This window comes from Orcinus orca, chromosome 19, assembly GCF_937001465.1.
Source record: "Orcinus orca chromosome 19, mOrcOrc1.1, whole genome shotgun sequence".
NCBI classification, from domain to species: Eukaryota; Metazoa; Chordata; class Mammalia; order Artiodactyla; family Delphinidae; genus Orcinus; species Orcinus orca.
The window spans coordinates 23,746,048-23,763,983 of NC_064577.1; the positions used below are offsets into that span (position 1 = coordinate 23,746,048).

Below are 17,936 nucleotides of genomic sequence, written 5' to 3' on the forward strand. Positions count from 1 at the left end.
ACTGCGTTACTACTTTAAAATAGTAAAACCCATAACCAGGTCTCCATCTATATTCTCTAAATAGCCTGGAGCTAAGGGGGAGAGTCTGAATACTGTCCGAGGTCTAAATCTATACCAACATGCCTGATGAGTGGAAACACTTCTCTGTCCATCACAAAAGCCAGGATTCAAGGACGGACAAGTGTGGCTTTGAGAGAAATCAAAACCAAACAAAGGAAAACACTAGCAGTAACTGAGCAGCACGGCCGGTGGCTCAGACTCAGCAACAAACCTGAGTGTCAGAAAGAAGGGTGCTTCTAGTCATAGGACATCTACTCCCAACCTAGTGCCTTAACTGATCTCTCATTTCCAGATGCCAGAGAGGCTCTGTCCTCTCGAGAAGAGGGCTCTATTATAACTGAAGGAACTGTATCCCCTGTGATAACAGAAAGCTTTGCCAGGAGGATAAGAGACCACCCAATACATACACACAGAGACCACTGAACACTAAAGGAAATGTGCCTTTAGGACCAACAACAAGGTCTAGGAAAATGTGAGATAGACAGATAGAAAGACAGACGGATGTAAGCAACTCTAGAAATACTTAAAATTAACAGATGGGACAAAACTTTGAAAATACTATAATTTCTGCAGATCAGTGAGAGTGAACACCAAGCAGAAATACTTGAGATAATGTACAATTCCCCAAACACACAAAAAAAGTCACAATATCAGAGTGTAAGTCTCCATGTAGTACTATCTTTCAGCAATGTGAAATGTACATTAAAACCAAAATAAGAATTCTAATGGGAGCAATAAATTGAGAAACATAACATTTTCTATTCAAGAGTGTTTTCTATCACTAAATACCTTTTTCCTCCAAAAGAATAAAAACAGAGAGCTAGAATTGAAGAGCAATGATTGTAACGGCCATCTGTTACTGTCCCTATCATTATTATTTTAACACCGGGTAAAGCTTTTCAGTTAATAGTGAATCAAAAAGGAAAGATACTAGAATACAGGTGAAGTGTTGGGAAATGTTAAACTCCAAAGAATCTGTGCGTGTAGAAAGGGTGTACGAAATGCAACTTTCCAACATAGTTCAGCAGGATAAGCAAAGGAAGCTGCGTCTGCTTTACGGTAAACTACAGAGCAGCTCATTTTCCTCTTCAAGAACCTCGGGACGATAAACTATCCACACAGATGGGAGATGGTGTAGAAACATCTAATTCACGTCAAATTCTGAATTAGGTTTTAATATTTTGAAAATCGAAGTCCTATATCAGGCTTTTAAAAATTTATTCTGAGGTTTGCGCAAAGCCGTATGTTTTAAAATTTCTTTCATATTTGATTTAATTACGTAATAAAAAGAATCAATAGCAAGTCCAAAAATATCCATTACAGATTTAATGTATTTGATCATAGAGATTTCTAAGACAATTGTCCTTAGTTCTGGTTTTTCAGATAGTCCTTAAAAATTGTTTAAACACTTCTATTTAGATATCTAACTGCATAAATATTACATGCCGTAACTCTTTCTAAAGAGGGTTTTTCAACTTCTGAAGTTTATTTTGCGCATCATAAACTTTGAGATGAAACACGCTGCTCTGCGAATAATGTCGCTACTCTTAAAAATGGAAATTTTATGATTATATACAGTATAAATCAGAATATTTTAAAAACTGTCATCTACACTTAAACCAAAATTTCATTTCTGTAATATATTACTCAGCATCAGTGAGGAGTTTTACTTAATTTAGGTTCATGCACACAGACCACGCCTTTAACATATATATATTTCTAAAATCCAAATCTCTGGCCTGTATCTACCTCTCACCCCAGGCCCCACCAACACACATTCACAAACCTGCACATACTCTCACCGGAAGAATTTTGAAGAAGCAGGCTTGTTCTGTATTTATGAGGCTTATCTCCAGGCTTTAGGAAGTATAAGTCTGGAACAAGTTTGATAGGAACAACAGCATTTTTAAAAGAGTGATGCACCAGAAACATAAAGATCTGAACTGCGAAAAAAATTAAAAGCAGAAGCAACCTGAAAGGAAAAAAATACATAGTTCAAGGCACATTAATATATAAATCTACAAAACAATCTTCCTTCACATGACAGTTAAAAGGTACTCATTTAAAAAAGAAAAAAAAAAAAGAAAGAAAAGAAAAGGAAAAAAAAAAACTTGAAAAATTCCCACTTGGGAGTAGAAATTCGACTCTCCAAAATGGTCTCATGACAATGTTAGAAAGAAAGCCAATATTCAATAATAAAATTAAAAGTTATAAAAGTATATTTTAGATCAGAGCCACACTGAAATTTTTATAGGGCATGTAAACCTGTAGTTATAACTTAAAAAAAATACACATTATGTCACATTATATCTCTATTCTCCTGAAGGAACTATTTCCTGCCCTACCTCTATCCTATGTACTCTCCAAATATTTCAGAAAATATATGATACAAAAATATTTTAGGTACAGTGAAGAAAATAAAAATACAGTGAAGACTTCAGATGACTGGTATCTTTGAAATGGCATCCTAACCACATCAATTTCCATTTCTCCTCTACAGTGAGTTATAAGGACCATAATGTGCAGCTGGCCCAGCACATAATTCTACTATAACCACTCAAAATGCCCTTCCACCTGAGAGACAGGTAACTTTTTTTTTTTTTTTTTTTTTTTTGCGGTACGCAGGCCTCTCACTGTTGTGGCCTCTCCCGTTGCGGAGCACAGGCTCCGGACACACAGGCTCAGCGGCCATGGCTCACGGGCCCAGCCGCTCCGCGGCACGTGGGATCTTCCCGGACCGGGGCATGAACCCGCGTCCCCTGCATCGGCAGGCGGACTCTCAACCACTGCACCACCAGGGAAGACCCGAGACAGGTAACTTTTCATCTCAGCCTGCAAAAAATCTCTACAGTGTGTGTGACAGGTGTCACAACAGTGGGTAGAGAGAGCTTAGGTTATCACACATCAGCATTTTATAATTTTCAGAAACCCTATAATTTTAAGTCATTCTTAAATTGTTGTAAGTAGATGTATATCAGCACTGTCAGAAGCATACTGCGTTGAACTCTAGTTCCATAATAAGTCAGTGGGTGTTTTAGGTTAAAAACAAAATTCATGATTAAAAAATATTTGGAAACTCCAAGTTAAACAAAGTTGAAATAATTTCTTTAGCATAGAACGGCTCATGTGTTTTTATATGCTAATGGACAAATCTTTAAGAGAGGAAATGTAAGTTATAATATTTTCTACATGCATGGTCAATACAGATTTGACCACGGAACACTTCTTGTAGCAGGCTGAATGTCTGTCACCCTCCTCCCAAATTTATACACAGAAGCCCTACGCCCCAAAGCGATGGCATCTGAAGATGAGTCCTCCGGGAGGTCATCAGGGTCAGATGGGGTCACGAGGGCATGGCCTCATGACGGGATTGGTGCCCTGAGAAGAAGAGGCACCAGAGAGCTCTCTGGTGGCTCTTTCTCTGTGTGCACACACAGCGAGGGGGCGGGGGGGGGGGGTGCCCAGCTGCAAGCCAGGAGAAGTCCTCAACAGGACCCGACCATGTGGACCCTGACCTCACTCCCAGTCTCGGGAACTGTGGGAAAATAAACTTCTGCTGTTCAAGCCAGAAGATAAACTTCTGCTGTTGTTATGGCAGCCGGAGCCGAGATTCTTTTATTGCTTTTCAGGGAGTATTTTATGAGAGTAGTATTCAATTAAATTAACGGACACATGCTGATTTAAACAAAGGTTTTTCTCTCACTAATGCTGACACAGGAATAAATCAGATACGTGATTGACATTTCTTTGATAGTGAAAAATTCTGGGCAAAAAAGCAAATGAATTCAGCATATTTCAAACATATAACAAAACTCTTATTCTTTATATATATATATATATATTTTTGGAACGCGGGCCTCTCACTGTTGTGGCCTCTCCCGCTGCGGAGCACAGGCTCTGGATGCGCAGGCTCAGCGGCCATGGCTCACGGGCCCAGCCGCTCCGCGGCATGTGGGATCTTCCCGGACTGGGGCACAAACCCGCGTCCCCTGCATCGGCAGGCGGACTCTCAACCACTGCGCCACCAGGGAAGCCCCTCTTATTCTTGATTATTAAGTTTTATTTCTACCGCCATTCTGGATCTAACAAGACAGCGTGGTGTATAAAAGTACTTAACGTTACTTCTAAATAATTCAGCGTCTAGCAGCCCATGGGAACCTAACTGACAGAGACACGGCTAAGTGGAAAAGACGTCATTTTGATCCCAGTTCTACCCGCTATAAGCCCTTCTTTATATTTCCGTTTCTTCACCTTGATAAATAAGGATAAAACTTATTCTTCCTGCTGTTTACCAAAAAATGGTCATAAATATTAGTAATAGAGGCAAAACAATTGTGAAAAATGTAAATGCAAAATAAAATTTAAATGCAATGACAGTAATTCAAAAATTACACAATTAGAGAAAATTATTTGTCACTCCCTCATTTTATAGATGAGACCAAAAAAATGCTAGTTTTAAAAAAGAGTTAAGGCTCTAATGATATCCAATGAAATCACCAGAGGTGTAATTTTTTTCTCTGACATTGTGAAATTACCATTTTAATCTCTCAAAACTACACAGATTATTTACATATGTCTACATTTTAAAGACTAAGATGGTAAATCTAGTTTGTATCCTTAAGAAAACAACTCATCAGACGGAAGAGCGGTTATACTTACACTGATCTCACTGATTTGCTCTCACGTTTCAAGGTAAGGAAGTGAAACTTTGCAATTTTAAACACCTGCTGTTTCCAAACACTCATGGTGCTCACCAGAGAAGCCTTGGTTTCAGAAAGAATAAGCAAGCTCTGCTCCATTTCATCAAAGGGTTTTGAATGCACTTCTTCCTCTGGTGGCCGCTGAGTAAATACACTATAATCTATTTGCCAAAACAAAACGATAGAAACTTATGTTATCTTCCTTAAAAAGATGAAAACCTTTCTGAAGCATGTAAATTTCAAAGCAGCACACACCTGGCAGTGATACAGGACAAAGGGGACAGTCATATACTTTGGCAATGTTATCGAAACTGAACATGTGCACAGTTTATGACCCAGGACATTCTCTCTCAGGTATAAATCCAACAGAATTATGTACAGAGGCTCACTGAAACACATGTACAAGAATATCCTTAGCTAGTACCCTGTGCAATAGCCACATGCTGGAAAGAACCACATGCTCTATCAACAGGTGAAAGAATAAGTCATGAAATATTCCTGTAATAGAATAGTGTAAAACAATGAACGTGAACAAACTATTGTATAACCATAGTAGTTTGATCTTACAAACATTACATTAAGTCAAAGAAACCAGAATAAATATAAGCAAAAGAGACATGCTATATGATTGATTCCATTAGACCAAAACCTGACAAAACTACTGGATGGGGATAGAAATCAAGATACGTTATTTTCACAACAGTGATTTGGCTTAAAAGAGATGAAAAATAATAAAAAGAGACGAAAACTGGTTTCGGTATGAAGAAGGACTTAGGCTAAGTTTAAGAAATGAGTAAACATTAAAAATTTTAAGAGTGGAGCAGAATAATGTATAAAATAATATTTAGGTACAACCTGGCTGTCTTGGCATCTTACCAACTCAACAGTCTGAACGGATGACTCAGTAGATGGACAAGTCCAGTCCCTGTCTTCCCCTGACACAGCGACTAATCAAACTAAAAGCAGGTCCTGAAATACTGCATATCACAATCATAGTACTCAGTGAGCTCCAACTGGCCTTCTACAGAATTTGATATATACTAATCTTTAAAAAATAAAACAATTAAAATCGACCAAACTGAAAGCAAGCTGATGTTAGAGGTAAATTTATTTTGCATAATGGGCTTAAAGGTACTATAGGGAAAAGTGAATAATACCTGAACAGAGCTCACCCTTCTCATTTTCATTCCCACTTCCCAGATGTTTCTAGAAACTACTTCGTATGCCTCAAAGTAGTGAGCAACACACACACAAGCACCTTCTCCATCTAGCTCTCTCCGCCATCCTCAGTATTACGGACATATGCACTGTTAACGCATTCTACATCCTGACCTCTAGCTCCCTTCATTCCTTCCATTCCCATACCTTTATCTCTACTCAGTTTCATCAAACTGACGGATGCCCAAATTTAAGATCTTGCTATCGCTCCAACTGATCCAACATTTTCACGTGAACTTTCCTTCTCTAGCTGCAATCTGCCCCTACGTCCTCATCGTAAGCTCACCTTTCTTCCTCCACGTTTGAGAGAAACATCCTTTTTCCTTCACTCTCAGGACCCAGCACCACACCAGTCTCGCTACCCTTCAACCCATTCTCAGCTTAAACCTCACGGATCTCGACCGCACCACTGAAATCACTCGCGTCAAGGTCACGACCGGCTCCCACCCTTCCACATTCCCTGTCTTCTAAGCTACCAAACCCCCCTTCTGTGCCGCCATCTTCCTCTTCACAGCAGTCAGCAGAGAACTGCCCACTCGCTCTTGCCTCAAACACCATGCTGCCCCAGCTCCTGCATCTTCTTTCATGAAGACAGAAAGGGTGCTACTGGTGCCTTCCTGGTCAGCCCTCCCTGGACCTTCACTGCTCACCCTCGGGGCTTCCCTCCACTGCGTCCGCGCTCGCCACCGAAGCACCTCATCCAGTCCCACAGGGCCATCGGTACACAGGCGGATCCAGCGTTTGTATCTTGAGCCCAACGCCCTCCTTTAGCTCCAAGTGTGTGAATCAAACAGCCCACAGGCATCATCTCCACTGGGATGTCTACTAAACCTCTCAACAGTATAACCAAAATTCACACCTGGAGTCCTTCATTCCACAAACCTGCTGCTCCCCGTTTCTCAGGAAAGGGCAATTCCATTTCCAGTTCTCAAGCCAAAAACTTGGACACTGTTCTTGACCTCCCGTTCCTCAACCCCTAGCGCTAAGCCATCATCTGCAAGTCACCAGCAGCGCCTCTGGGAGAAGCCCGTGCTGTGCATGTTTCCCTACTGTCACAACCATCCTAGTTCAAACTAAGACGAACTGCAATAGCTTCCTAGCTGCTCTTCTGCTTCCACACTTCCCTTAAATCCACTCATCATTCAACAACTGGAACGCAGTTTTTAAAAATGCAAATCAGATCACGCTACCCCTTTGCTTTCAAACTGTCTGGTAGCTTCATATCACACTAAGAAAACAAACAAAATGTTTTTCCAGACTAAACATGTTCAAAGACTAAATATGATGTGGCCCCTGGCCTCCAGCTCTGAGCCCACTACATGCTACCCTCTCCTTGGCTCTCCACGGCGGCCTATCTTCGTCATCAGAAACATCCAACCCATCCCTCAACCAACACCTGTGCAGTAGCGAGTCCCTTCACCTGGAAGGCTCTGTGATGAAATCTCACTTTTCTTGCCGTTCAGGCCTCACTTTAAATATCACCCCAACCCAGTCCCCCCTGAGATGCCATCTAAGCTATCTGCCTCCTGAGACCGCCCCACTAATCCCTTCATGACTCCTATCACTCTCTGTAAATATCTATTTACCTGTTTATTTCTACCCTTTCTTCCCCAAAATACAAATTCCACATGCTTCTACAATTATTTGTCTTGATCACTATCTGTCTGGCTCACTGCCTAAAATGTGCCGTTAGCTTTGTTTTTACCTGCTTGGTCAATTTCCGCTTCAACTTCTAGCTTTAAGAATACATCTTCCAAAGTCGTCATGGAAACACCATAAGAAATAACACCCAAATCTGAATGAGTGTCTAGAGCAGCAAATAAACCTAAAGGAGAAAAATGAAAGAGCGTTGTGTCATTAAGCACACTACCATGAGTTCTTCTAAAATGTCGTTTTAAAATAGCATATGACTGAATTTACTGGGCCGGCACAGTGTTCTCAAACTGTTTGGTCTCAGGACCCCGTCAACATTCTTAGAAATTGCTAAGGACCCCAAGGAATGTTTGTTTAGGGAGATATATATCTATTAGACATGCATCATAATATAAATTAAAACTAAGAAATATTTTATAGACAGAATGATGGGCAGAGTACATTACGTTGACACATGTACTTCAATTCAGTTAATTAATGATTCCTTATTCTCAAAAGGAAACCATAGAAAACCGCATAGAAAATTTCTATCTAATTATAGGAATGCTATGGGAATTCTGCATAACGTATCTTCAAGAGTAAGAAATATCCTTTTGTTTATTAAGTCATCTGTCAACAGATAAAGGACACTGAGTTTGAGTTCCTCATCAAAAAGCAGAAAACTAAATGTCACAAATAAAATAATTCAAGGGTTTACCGTATAATAATGTAATTCATTATGAAATCATGAAACTGGAAAAGAGCTTAGGACTTATACAAACAACTGTGTGTGTGTGTGTGTATACACATTTGAGTGTGTACGTATGTATATATTTGTGTATATGTATATTTATATTCTTATTCCCAGAACAAAAAAAGGGAAAAATTTCTTTCTTTCTTGACAATAAAACAATTATTTACGTAAGTTAACACACTAGTTGGAGTTTCTTGCATGCCGTTTATAAAAAAAAGAAATGTTAGCTTACAGCATTTCTGATTTTCAAAAGCAAAATAAAGCAGAAACGAATATTAACTCTGGCGACCTGCGAGTGCGTAAATATTATATAGAAAAATAAACCAAGTAAATTAAGAAAACTCATCCCCAATGCAAGAACCTGGTTCAGCAGTCAAGAAACTGAAAGTAAGGAATACCTGAAAATTTGTCCATGTCCTTGAAAGGCAAGCTATACACAAGCTGCTGGTCACTCTGTTGTAATAAAGTAGCTGCAGGTATATGTTGTTTAACCAGAGAAGAAAGAGATTCCGTGGCACAGCATCTGTCAATATACATGCTAGAGAAAACCAAAAACGATAATTTTTTATGATTACTCAGTCAACAGCCAAAAGTAAATTCTGAATGCTTTAAGTTAAAGTTAGTGCCATACAAAAATGGCCGAAGCACATCATGGCAAAGCTTAAACACAGTAACAATAGCTCAAGAATATAATAAGGAACAAGGCAGTAAAGAATGAATGATACCTCAGGCGGTAGCCAATGCCCCATTTACTTTTGAGAAAAATTGAAGAACCAACACATTTTAACATTCCTTGTGATATGACAGCTTTCCGATCTGCAAAAAGAGATTTGCGTTTCAATTTCAGAGTTAGTAACAGCATTAATAATTGGCATTTATATTTTCTGGATTAACCTATGAGACACCAGTGTATGAGCTCATTAAATTATCACAACAGCCTTATGAGGAAAGTATAGATTATCATCACCTGCTTTTTCGATGAGAACAGGAAGGCAATAAGAACATGTACAGTTTGCCCACGTTTCACGTGGCTATTAAGTGACAAAGCCAGGGGTTCCACCCAGGCAGTGTAAGTCTACAGTCTACTTTCCTAACATGCTCCAAATGTCTCGAACTCTTCCTATAAGGTTACTAACAGAAGTGCTTTCACAACTTCCTTGATAGCCAAATGTACAAACGACAAGAAAGCAACAGAAACAAAGAACGCACAGCTTCTTTATTTATTCCTCAGAATTTAGCATTTCTATGTCTAATCTCCCATTTGGCCCCATGACCTTAACCTTTAAAAATAAAGTAAAAATCTCACCAGCAAGAATGTCAGCTTCATCCATGAAATGAGTACTAAACACTGTCACCCGATTAGCTTTTCTGTATTTAAGAAGATTCCAAACAATATGACGCGAACAAGGGTCCATTCCAGCTGTCGGTTCATCCAGCAACAGTACCTGTGTGCAAACGGGTGGGCAAGGCAGGGAATCCTCAGGAAAACTAAAATATATAAAATTCATGCAGACCCTGCAAACCTTCCCCACTTAAAGTTACTCTATCCAATCAGAAATGTATTAGGTCTGAGTTTTCCACTCATATATGAGTTAGCATAAATTTAAAAAACTATCGGTTTGGCATATGAATACCTTCTTTGGTTTAATTTTAAAATACAAATGTCTGTAATGTGTAAGACATAAGTATAATAACAATCAGACAGACAAACTAAAAAACAAAACACCGAGTATTTCACTTTTACCTGAACAATTAAATTTTGTAGATGTAACAACTGCTCGTTAGAGAATTATGCTCTGTATTAGTTCAGGGAAAGAAATTTATTTTAAGACTATTTTTAACTTTGAAAATATGGTGGTGGGGATTGGGAGGAAGATAAATTGACACAAAGCCTGAACCACAGTCCTCCCCAAGCTACAGCAGCAGGGCATGTGGCAGGATGGTGGGCACCCAGGGGGCTCCCGGCCACAGGTGTGCGCCTGGCAGCTTTCTAACACTGTGCAAAGCAGTGACCAGCTGGTTCTCTGCTTCTGCCAGACAGAGAAGAGCACAAAACAGACCAAAACATCAAATCAACAGAACAGTGAAAAACGGAACTGTTCGTTTGATTTTGTTCTTACTTTTAAATTTTTATTATAACCATTACAAATGTATAAAAAACTGAAGAGAATAATAAACATAACAATACTTTTATAGCCACCACTGAACTTTAACAAATGTTATTTTACTTCAGATCTTCTCTCAGAGAAATAAAACTCTGCAGGTATAAAGAAAGTCAGTCCTATCCATTCCCCTTCCGAGAGATGGCCACTAAATTAAAGATGCTGCATATCTTTCTGACTTCTGTTTTAAAATCTTATTACTATAATTACATCCATAATAACATATAGTATTTTATGTATGTTTAAAATTTATACAATGTGTGTATGTGTATCTTTCTACAACCACTTTTTAATTCAACATAATTTAAAATGATCTCATCAATGACACTATATCTGCTTACCTTTGGATCCCCAAGAACAGCGATTCCTACAGACAGTTTTCTTTTCTGGCCACCACTTAACTTTCTGGCCTGATTATCTTTGATAGCCTGCATGTCTAAATCCAGTAAAACCTTCTGCACCTATGAAAGTAAGGTGTCAATAAACGTTTTTAAAATCACATCATTTACATAATTATCAATATGAGTTTTTAAGTGTTCTAATTTTAATGTCAACTTTTAAAATGTTCTTTTAGTCCAGAACTAAATTTTGACATATATCCATGCATAATTTTGAAATAATAGCTAAAAGGATTCCTGATGGGAAGGTCTGCTGTACTTTTGTGACCCCTGGGTGGTGGGAGGGGATCAGTGCAAAGACTCCGTGTGTGTCTGTGTGGCAGGGGAAGGGGGTGGAGGCGAAAAGAAAAGAAAAGAAATATCTATATTGAGTGACTAGAATCCTCCAGATGAAACAAGGACTATTTTCTATGTGCTAAAACTTTTGCTCCAAGTTCTAATTCTTTATAATGACTTTCTGTTTACTGGCTCAGAACAGGTTTTATATTTAGATTTTCAAGCATATTTTTATTACAGAAGTTATTGCACAAGGTTACTAATTTACAGCAAATAAAAGTAAAGATTTCTATATAAATAACATACTTCTTGTATTATATTATTGGCTGGTACTCCTTTGATTGAAGCCAAAATGGATAAATTTTCTTCTACTGTCAAAACATCAAAGTGTATATCTAACTGTGGACAAATGCCAATCATTTTTCTTGCTTCAAACATTTCATCTATTTCTGAGACTCTGTGTCCATATACAGATGCAGACCCTAAAAGCAAAATATATGTATTTACGTTAAATATATTAAGAATCAAAAAGTATATATGTTTTAGTATATACTAATAATTTAGTTATTTGTATGTAATAGACATAAAATAAGAGTCAATATAAATTTGGAGGACACAACGCACCCTCATTTCCATACTGGTGGAAATCACCATCATACTGGTGATTTGCTGCCACGTATATTCCAATCTCATTTTCCTTCATTTTCAGGGCATATTACAGAGTGGAAAGAGCAAAGAACCATAAGTTTAATACTAAACAAAATTATCTATCGGTGCATTAACTAATACTCCAGGAACAATTTTCCCTCATTTCCAGGCATTATGCAACAGTAAAGAGAACAAAGAACTTAAAATTTACCCCTAACCAGCTGTGTGGCCTTGAGAAATCACTTAATCTAAATCCAAGCTTTTTCCTTCTATAAACTGAACACTAATATAGCCCCCTTTACTGAAGAACTATTAAACCAGTGTGCTAATGTACGGAGAATTGTAACAAAAATAATAAATCCTTATATGAATGAAAGGTATTATAATTACCCTCAAAGAGTGACACAGAGATAAGCAACAAAATCAAACTAATTTTAGCAGTGAAACTACATCCAAAAAGATGCAGAATCAGGGCTTCCCTGGTGGCGCAGTGGTTGAGAGTCTGCCTGCCGATGCAGGAGACACGGGTTCGTGCCCCGGTCCGGGAAGATCCCACAAGCCGCAGAGCGGCTGGGCCCGTGAGCCATGGCCGCTGAGCCTGCGCATCCGGAGCCTGCGCATCCGGAGCCTGTGCTCCGCGACGGGAAAGGCCACAGCAGTGAGAGGCCCGCGTACAGCAAAAAAAAAAAAAAAAAAAAAAATGCAGAATCAATACACGGAAGTTTGGCCCTTTCTTAAATTAAAATATTTATTGTTCTGCCACTCTATTTGGTTACTGTGGAAAAATGGAGCTGCTGTACTGAATTCTCACCTACAGGGCAGTCACATGTAACAATTATACGTTTGAGGCATTGCTCTTACAAATCTATTTTAGGAGATTGTACTGACACTCGTCATTCTTTCCTTTTGAACTACTGTTGGATACTTAGAAGTCTTTATTTTCTCAACCAAAATGTCTATGGGCCTCATTTAATTTCCAATTAATTACTGATTTATCCTTCCTTGAAAATGAACAGTAAACAAAAACACAAGTAAAATATCTGCTAAAACAGGCACAAAAGTAGATCCTCCTTATTAAATATGACTGAGTCACTGTTATTTTCCATTGAAGAGAAAACAAATGTGTGTAATCAAAAAAAAAAAGAAAAATATCTTTACAGACACAGAAGTTGATCCCAAATCAGTGACAAAAATCAATCGGTACATATCACAAGGATAAATAATTACCATGGTACCTTAGTTAATAACCCTAATAAAACAAAGTAAGGGATTTTTCTCTTTAAGTCAAAAAACTCACCATCCGAAGGTGGGCACAGTCCACAAAGAATATTCATCAATGTACTCTTTCCTGTTCCACTGTGGCCAAGTAACGCAGTAATCTGACCCTCATATATGTCAAAGGATAAATCTAGTTCAGGGAAAAAGGAGAAGTCTCAAATGTGATTCTTATTTCTGTTGAGCCATGTAAGACAATACACAATACTTGAGCAACCTTGAAAGAAGTCAATAAATTTAAAGACAGATTTAAAGTTACCGGCATATTTAATAACATAATATTTAATATTATAACACAATAATAATTCTTTGTTATAGTCAATGGTATGAACAATAAGAAAAATGATACAAAATAAGCTTTTTCTTTTTTTATTACACTAACCGATTTAGAGGGGGCACAAAACATGGCGGGGGGGGATTTCTGTGTACCCGCTTTGGGGAACTTCCAAGGGAATTAAAACAAAAAGACAAACAAAAATTTGTTCCCAAGGGTACTTAGAGGCATGTTAAATCTACTGGCAAAAAACCAGAAATTAACAATAGCTTGGAAAAGGCTAAGTAAATGCTTTAAAAGTTCAATTTAAACAGGAGTAAAGTAGAATGAATATCACCAGATGGATGTGTCAGTGTCTGAAAGGAGACAGCAGAAAGGGGGCTGAAAACCCAGCTTCAAATAACTGTAACCCCCGATCTGATGAAGGTGATCTCACGCTGACAGCATCCCAAGACCTGCAGGCCAGACGCAGCTTCAACTCCTGCCTGAGTGCCCAGCCTGCCAGCCCCGCCCTACAGATTTCACACTTGTCAAGCCCCACAGTCGTGTGAACCAATTCCTCAAAAATCGTCTTCCCCGCTTCCTGCCCGCCCCTCCCCACAGTGCTCTCACTCTCTGTGTATAAGTGTGTATATAGATTCTAACGATTCTGAAGAACCCTGACGGACACATTGCTAAACACGCCACAACTGTCAGGACAGCTCCCCGTGACAAAGAACTATCAGACCCAAAACGTCAATAGTGCCAAGGCTGAGAAACCCTGTGTTAGGACAAAAGGAAAAAAAAAAAAAGGAACTAACATGTATACACATGCTAATAATAAAATGAAAAAGGACACAGATTTGTTCAAGGAGTTGACTATTTTTCATCTCGATAGATATTACTTTTTTCTTTTACTACTTTGATGCTAAGTTTTATTATGACCGTTAGTCACATAAATAAATGGAAGTATCCCTAAAGGAAAGAGAGAAAATTGTGGTAAAGAATTTAAATTTCCCACAAGCTACGTACGTTGTTTTTCCACTTGTACTTTAATGCTATGGACTGAACACTAGGAAAGCTACTTACTTCTCAAAGCCTCCACATTTTCACCTTTCTTTCTGTATGTCTTCTGAATACCACTGATTCTGAAAAACACCATTTTCTACTTTATAAGGATTTAAAGCAATCTATAAGTACGTGTTTCCATGTATAATATTTTTAATCAAAGCTGTCATATTTAACGGGAATAATAATAAAGTATCTTCCTACTAAAACAATAAACCAAGGAAATCTGACAATAATAATAAAAGTATTTTAAAGAACCTACAAGAGAAAAGTATAGTATTCCTCTCCATTTTAAGTGTTATTCATTCAGTTTTCATGATAAGCCAACTTCTAAAAAGGAACTGAAACATTTGACTCAAGCAATTTATAGATTTCTTATTTCACATTGGATTCTTTTCTGTTTGTAATTAATCAATACTTGTTTATCAGTTAAGGGAGATTAAAAACCGAGTGCTATTTCACATCAGCACTTGTCTATAAATGTGAAGTGATTCTCTCCTTCCACTTTGAATGTTTTACATAATTTTTGAAGGAATGAATGGCCTTATTCACCAGTTTAAATTTTACTCTTAAGAAGGCAGACCGCCAGCCCACTGACTGCATCTTAAATATCTAACTCTCCCTTGCTTTTAGACATTTTTCTTAAATTTAAAAAACACAAATTACACTCCAATTTTTCTTGCACTTTTATTTCTTTTCTCGGTCTCATTATTTTTTTAATTTGGTTTTGACTGAACTAGAAGGAACAGTAATGAATTTCCTTCATTCTCAGAAATTAAGTTGATGTGACAAGTTAATTATGTCACAATTTCTAAGGGTCTATGAAATCAACAGAGCACAGTTTAGTGTGGTGTATATCTCAGACAATGTAGCCTGAATAAAAATAGAAAGTTAATGTTTATTCTGTTTTAATCTACATAATGAGGAAACTTTAAAATAGCTTAATTTTATAAATACTAGGTTTTATTACTTTTAAAAATTTCTATTCAAACATAAAATTTCAAACCTAGCAGCAACCTTATTCTAAATGGCCGCAAAGAAAATAAAAACTTGAAAGAGAATTAGCCCTTAATACTGGTTTTTAAAAAAGCATGGAATGTGCACCAAATCTTCAAAGATACCATACTTACATGCATTATGTAAAAGATAGGATTTAAATGTGGCATGTTCCATGAGAAGTTCTTAGACCTAAACTGCCAAAGATTAAATCATACCTTATGGCTTCTTTTCCTATAAATTCTGAAGAAACAGGCTCAACAGTTTCACTAAAACTAATACTCCCACTAACATTGCCCTCCGATAACTCCTTATAATTTCTTCTGCTCTTTGACCAATATGATGGCTTCAAAAAATAAAACGATGATCTCCGTAAACCAAATTCTCCTGGAAAAAAAAAACAAACCTGAGTTATCCTAACAAATTATTTCTGAAGACTAGTTATTAAATCATAAAGGCAGTCTGTGAAACCTAAGACAACCTAGATCTAAAGTTTAGACATAAAATACTAAATAGATAGTGTGTGAAAAATAAAAGTTTTACTGACAAATAACTCTTGTCCAGAAATAGTTTCAGAGTTGCTGAGAGTCTAGGGAACGTAAATGTAAGCAAAGTACATTTTCTGCCCTACAGAAACTTACATCGTTATGGCTACATGTACATACTAAACGGCTAAAACACAACGTACAGCATGAGGCGTGCCACGCACAGTGCTAATAAGAGTTCAGAAGAGGAAAAGTTTACATCTGGATAGCCTGAAGGCTTGAATGAGTATCAGCTTAGTGTTTGAAAACAGACAGTATTCAGAAAAGTTGATATTGTTCATAAAGAAGACTTTTTAGAACTAGGAGAAAAACACAGCCACCAGGACCGACACAGGAGACTTAGCTCTGACTGCCCACACAGCATGTACGTATTTTCTCCCTTTCTCCCCAAGGAAGCGACCCTTCCCGTCCTTTCTAACGTCCACCCCTCCTCTAGATGAGCGCATGTTTCAAAGGGCTCTGATCCCAACTACAGAGAGATGCCAGTGGACCTAATGAGCCCCTGGCAGGCTCTGGTGGCTGCTACCACTGCAGCCATAAGCAGGTGCCAACCAGACAGAAGCGAAGGGTTTACTGGGGGAAAGGCAACCTCTCCCTCTCCCTCTGGACGGGAACAAAGAAGCACAACCCCATACAGCCAGGAGGAGAGCAAACCTGCCAGATTGAGACCAAGAGGCAGGAACTCGGAGAAAGTGGGTCCCTGATGACACAGCTGAGCAAGTCCAACTGACCTGGGGTCCATCCTATCTTTGGACTTTAAATAAAACGCTTGATTTCCTTCTTGTTTAAGACAACTAAAGAGGTTCTCTGTTATGGGTAGCTAAAAATAATGTAACGGATACACTGCAGATGTGTTCAAATAGATAAATAGGACCGTGTGGATGGATGTAAAATACAACAGAGGGGCACAGGGGCTAAGAAGTGACTAAATACATAGAAGCAGCGTGGAGGAAATTAACATAACAAGTTTCTACTTGCTTCACCAGGCTGTGCCCACCCTGCAAGGTGTCTGAGCAGGAGATTAGCTTGATTAGAGGGAACGGTGAGGTTCTTAGACAGACGTGAGGTAGGCAGTTAGATGGGAGCTGCCACGGCGGTCTAGACTAGCAGAGCCCACCATGCCTTCCTGCAACTACAGAAACGTCCTCATCTGAGCTCTGCAGTGTGGTGACTAACAGCCAGGCGTGGCTACCGAGCACCTGGCCTGTGGCCTGCGCTACCGAGAAGGAACCGTTAGCTTATTTGATTCGAAGTAACTCAAGTTTTAAAAGCCACACCTGTCTTTCCATATAAGACTGCAGGTCTGGCACACAGACAAAATGAACGAGGAACTCAGGGGGAAAAGGAAAGGGGGTGTTGGATATTTGGTAATGTTTTGAATCCGCACAAGTCTGCTATCGGTGCAGGATGAGGGATGTGGGGAATGGGAGGGGTCACCAGGTTGCTCGTGGTGTCGGAGCTTATCGGGTGAAATAACAAAACACTGTAGCCGAAACGATGGACATGGGGAAGGACTGAGTTAAGGAGTTTAATTAGGGACTGAAGGTTTTCAAAACAAACGGATCTCTTTTCACCCACAATCTCCTTATACATTCACTAGCAGTTAATGAATAAGGTACGAAATATACTTATTTAAAATTAAATTAAAAGCTGTAACAGTGAATACGACTTAGAAGAAAAATTTTTTAATTAAGTTAACCTTATGTGGGCAAAGAAACCTAAATATCTTTACCGTAAAATCCAATAACTACCTGCATACCTGGAATGACTTGATCAAGATAGACAGCCAGAAGGACATAGAATATGCTGTTAAGGGCCAGCATGATAATAGTAATAATCAGAGGATACGGCCCTTCAGTCAAATTAGAAAATAGAGCACCTTCATTAAAATCTTCTAAATGCATGACCTGAAAAACAGAAACACCAACTTTATTATATAAAAATGATAACA

General features: G+C 38.4%; 1 protein-coding gene across 3 annotated transcripts in view; it reads right to left on the reverse strand.

Annotated features, from left to right (window-relative positions):
- ABCA5 (ATP binding cassette subfamily A member 5) overlaps positions 1–17,936 on the reverse strand; it is a 62,948-nt gene that overhangs the window by 23,067 nt on the left and 21,945 nt on the right. For all 3 annotated transcript variants that reach the window (XM_004275420.3, XM_033438386.2, XM_049701889.1), the window contains 12 exons: positions 17,745–17,892; positions 15,659–15,827; positions 14,466–14,524; positions 13,146–13,256; positions 11,507–11,682; positions 10,868–10,987; positions 9,671–9,809; positions 9,090–9,180; positions 8,763–8,902; positions 7,684–7,803; positions 4,720–4,921; positions 1,863–2,032 (listed from right to left, as the gene is read on the reverse strand). In XM_004275420.3, the coding sequence (XP_004275468.1) occupies positions 1,863–2,032; positions 4,720–4,921; positions 7,684–7,803; positions 8,763–8,902; positions 9,090–9,180; positions 9,671–9,809; positions 10,868–10,987; positions 11,507–11,682; positions 13,146–13,256; positions 14,466–14,524; positions 15,659–15,827; positions 17,745–17,892 (1,645 nt within the window). The remainder of the gene's footprint in view (positions 1–1,862; positions 2,033–4,719; positions 4,922–7,683; positions 7,804–8,762; positions 8,903–9,089; positions 9,181–9,670; positions 9,810–10,867; positions 10,988–11,506; positions 11,683–13,145; positions 13,257–14,465; positions 14,525–15,658; positions 15,828–17,744; positions 17,893–17,936) is intronic.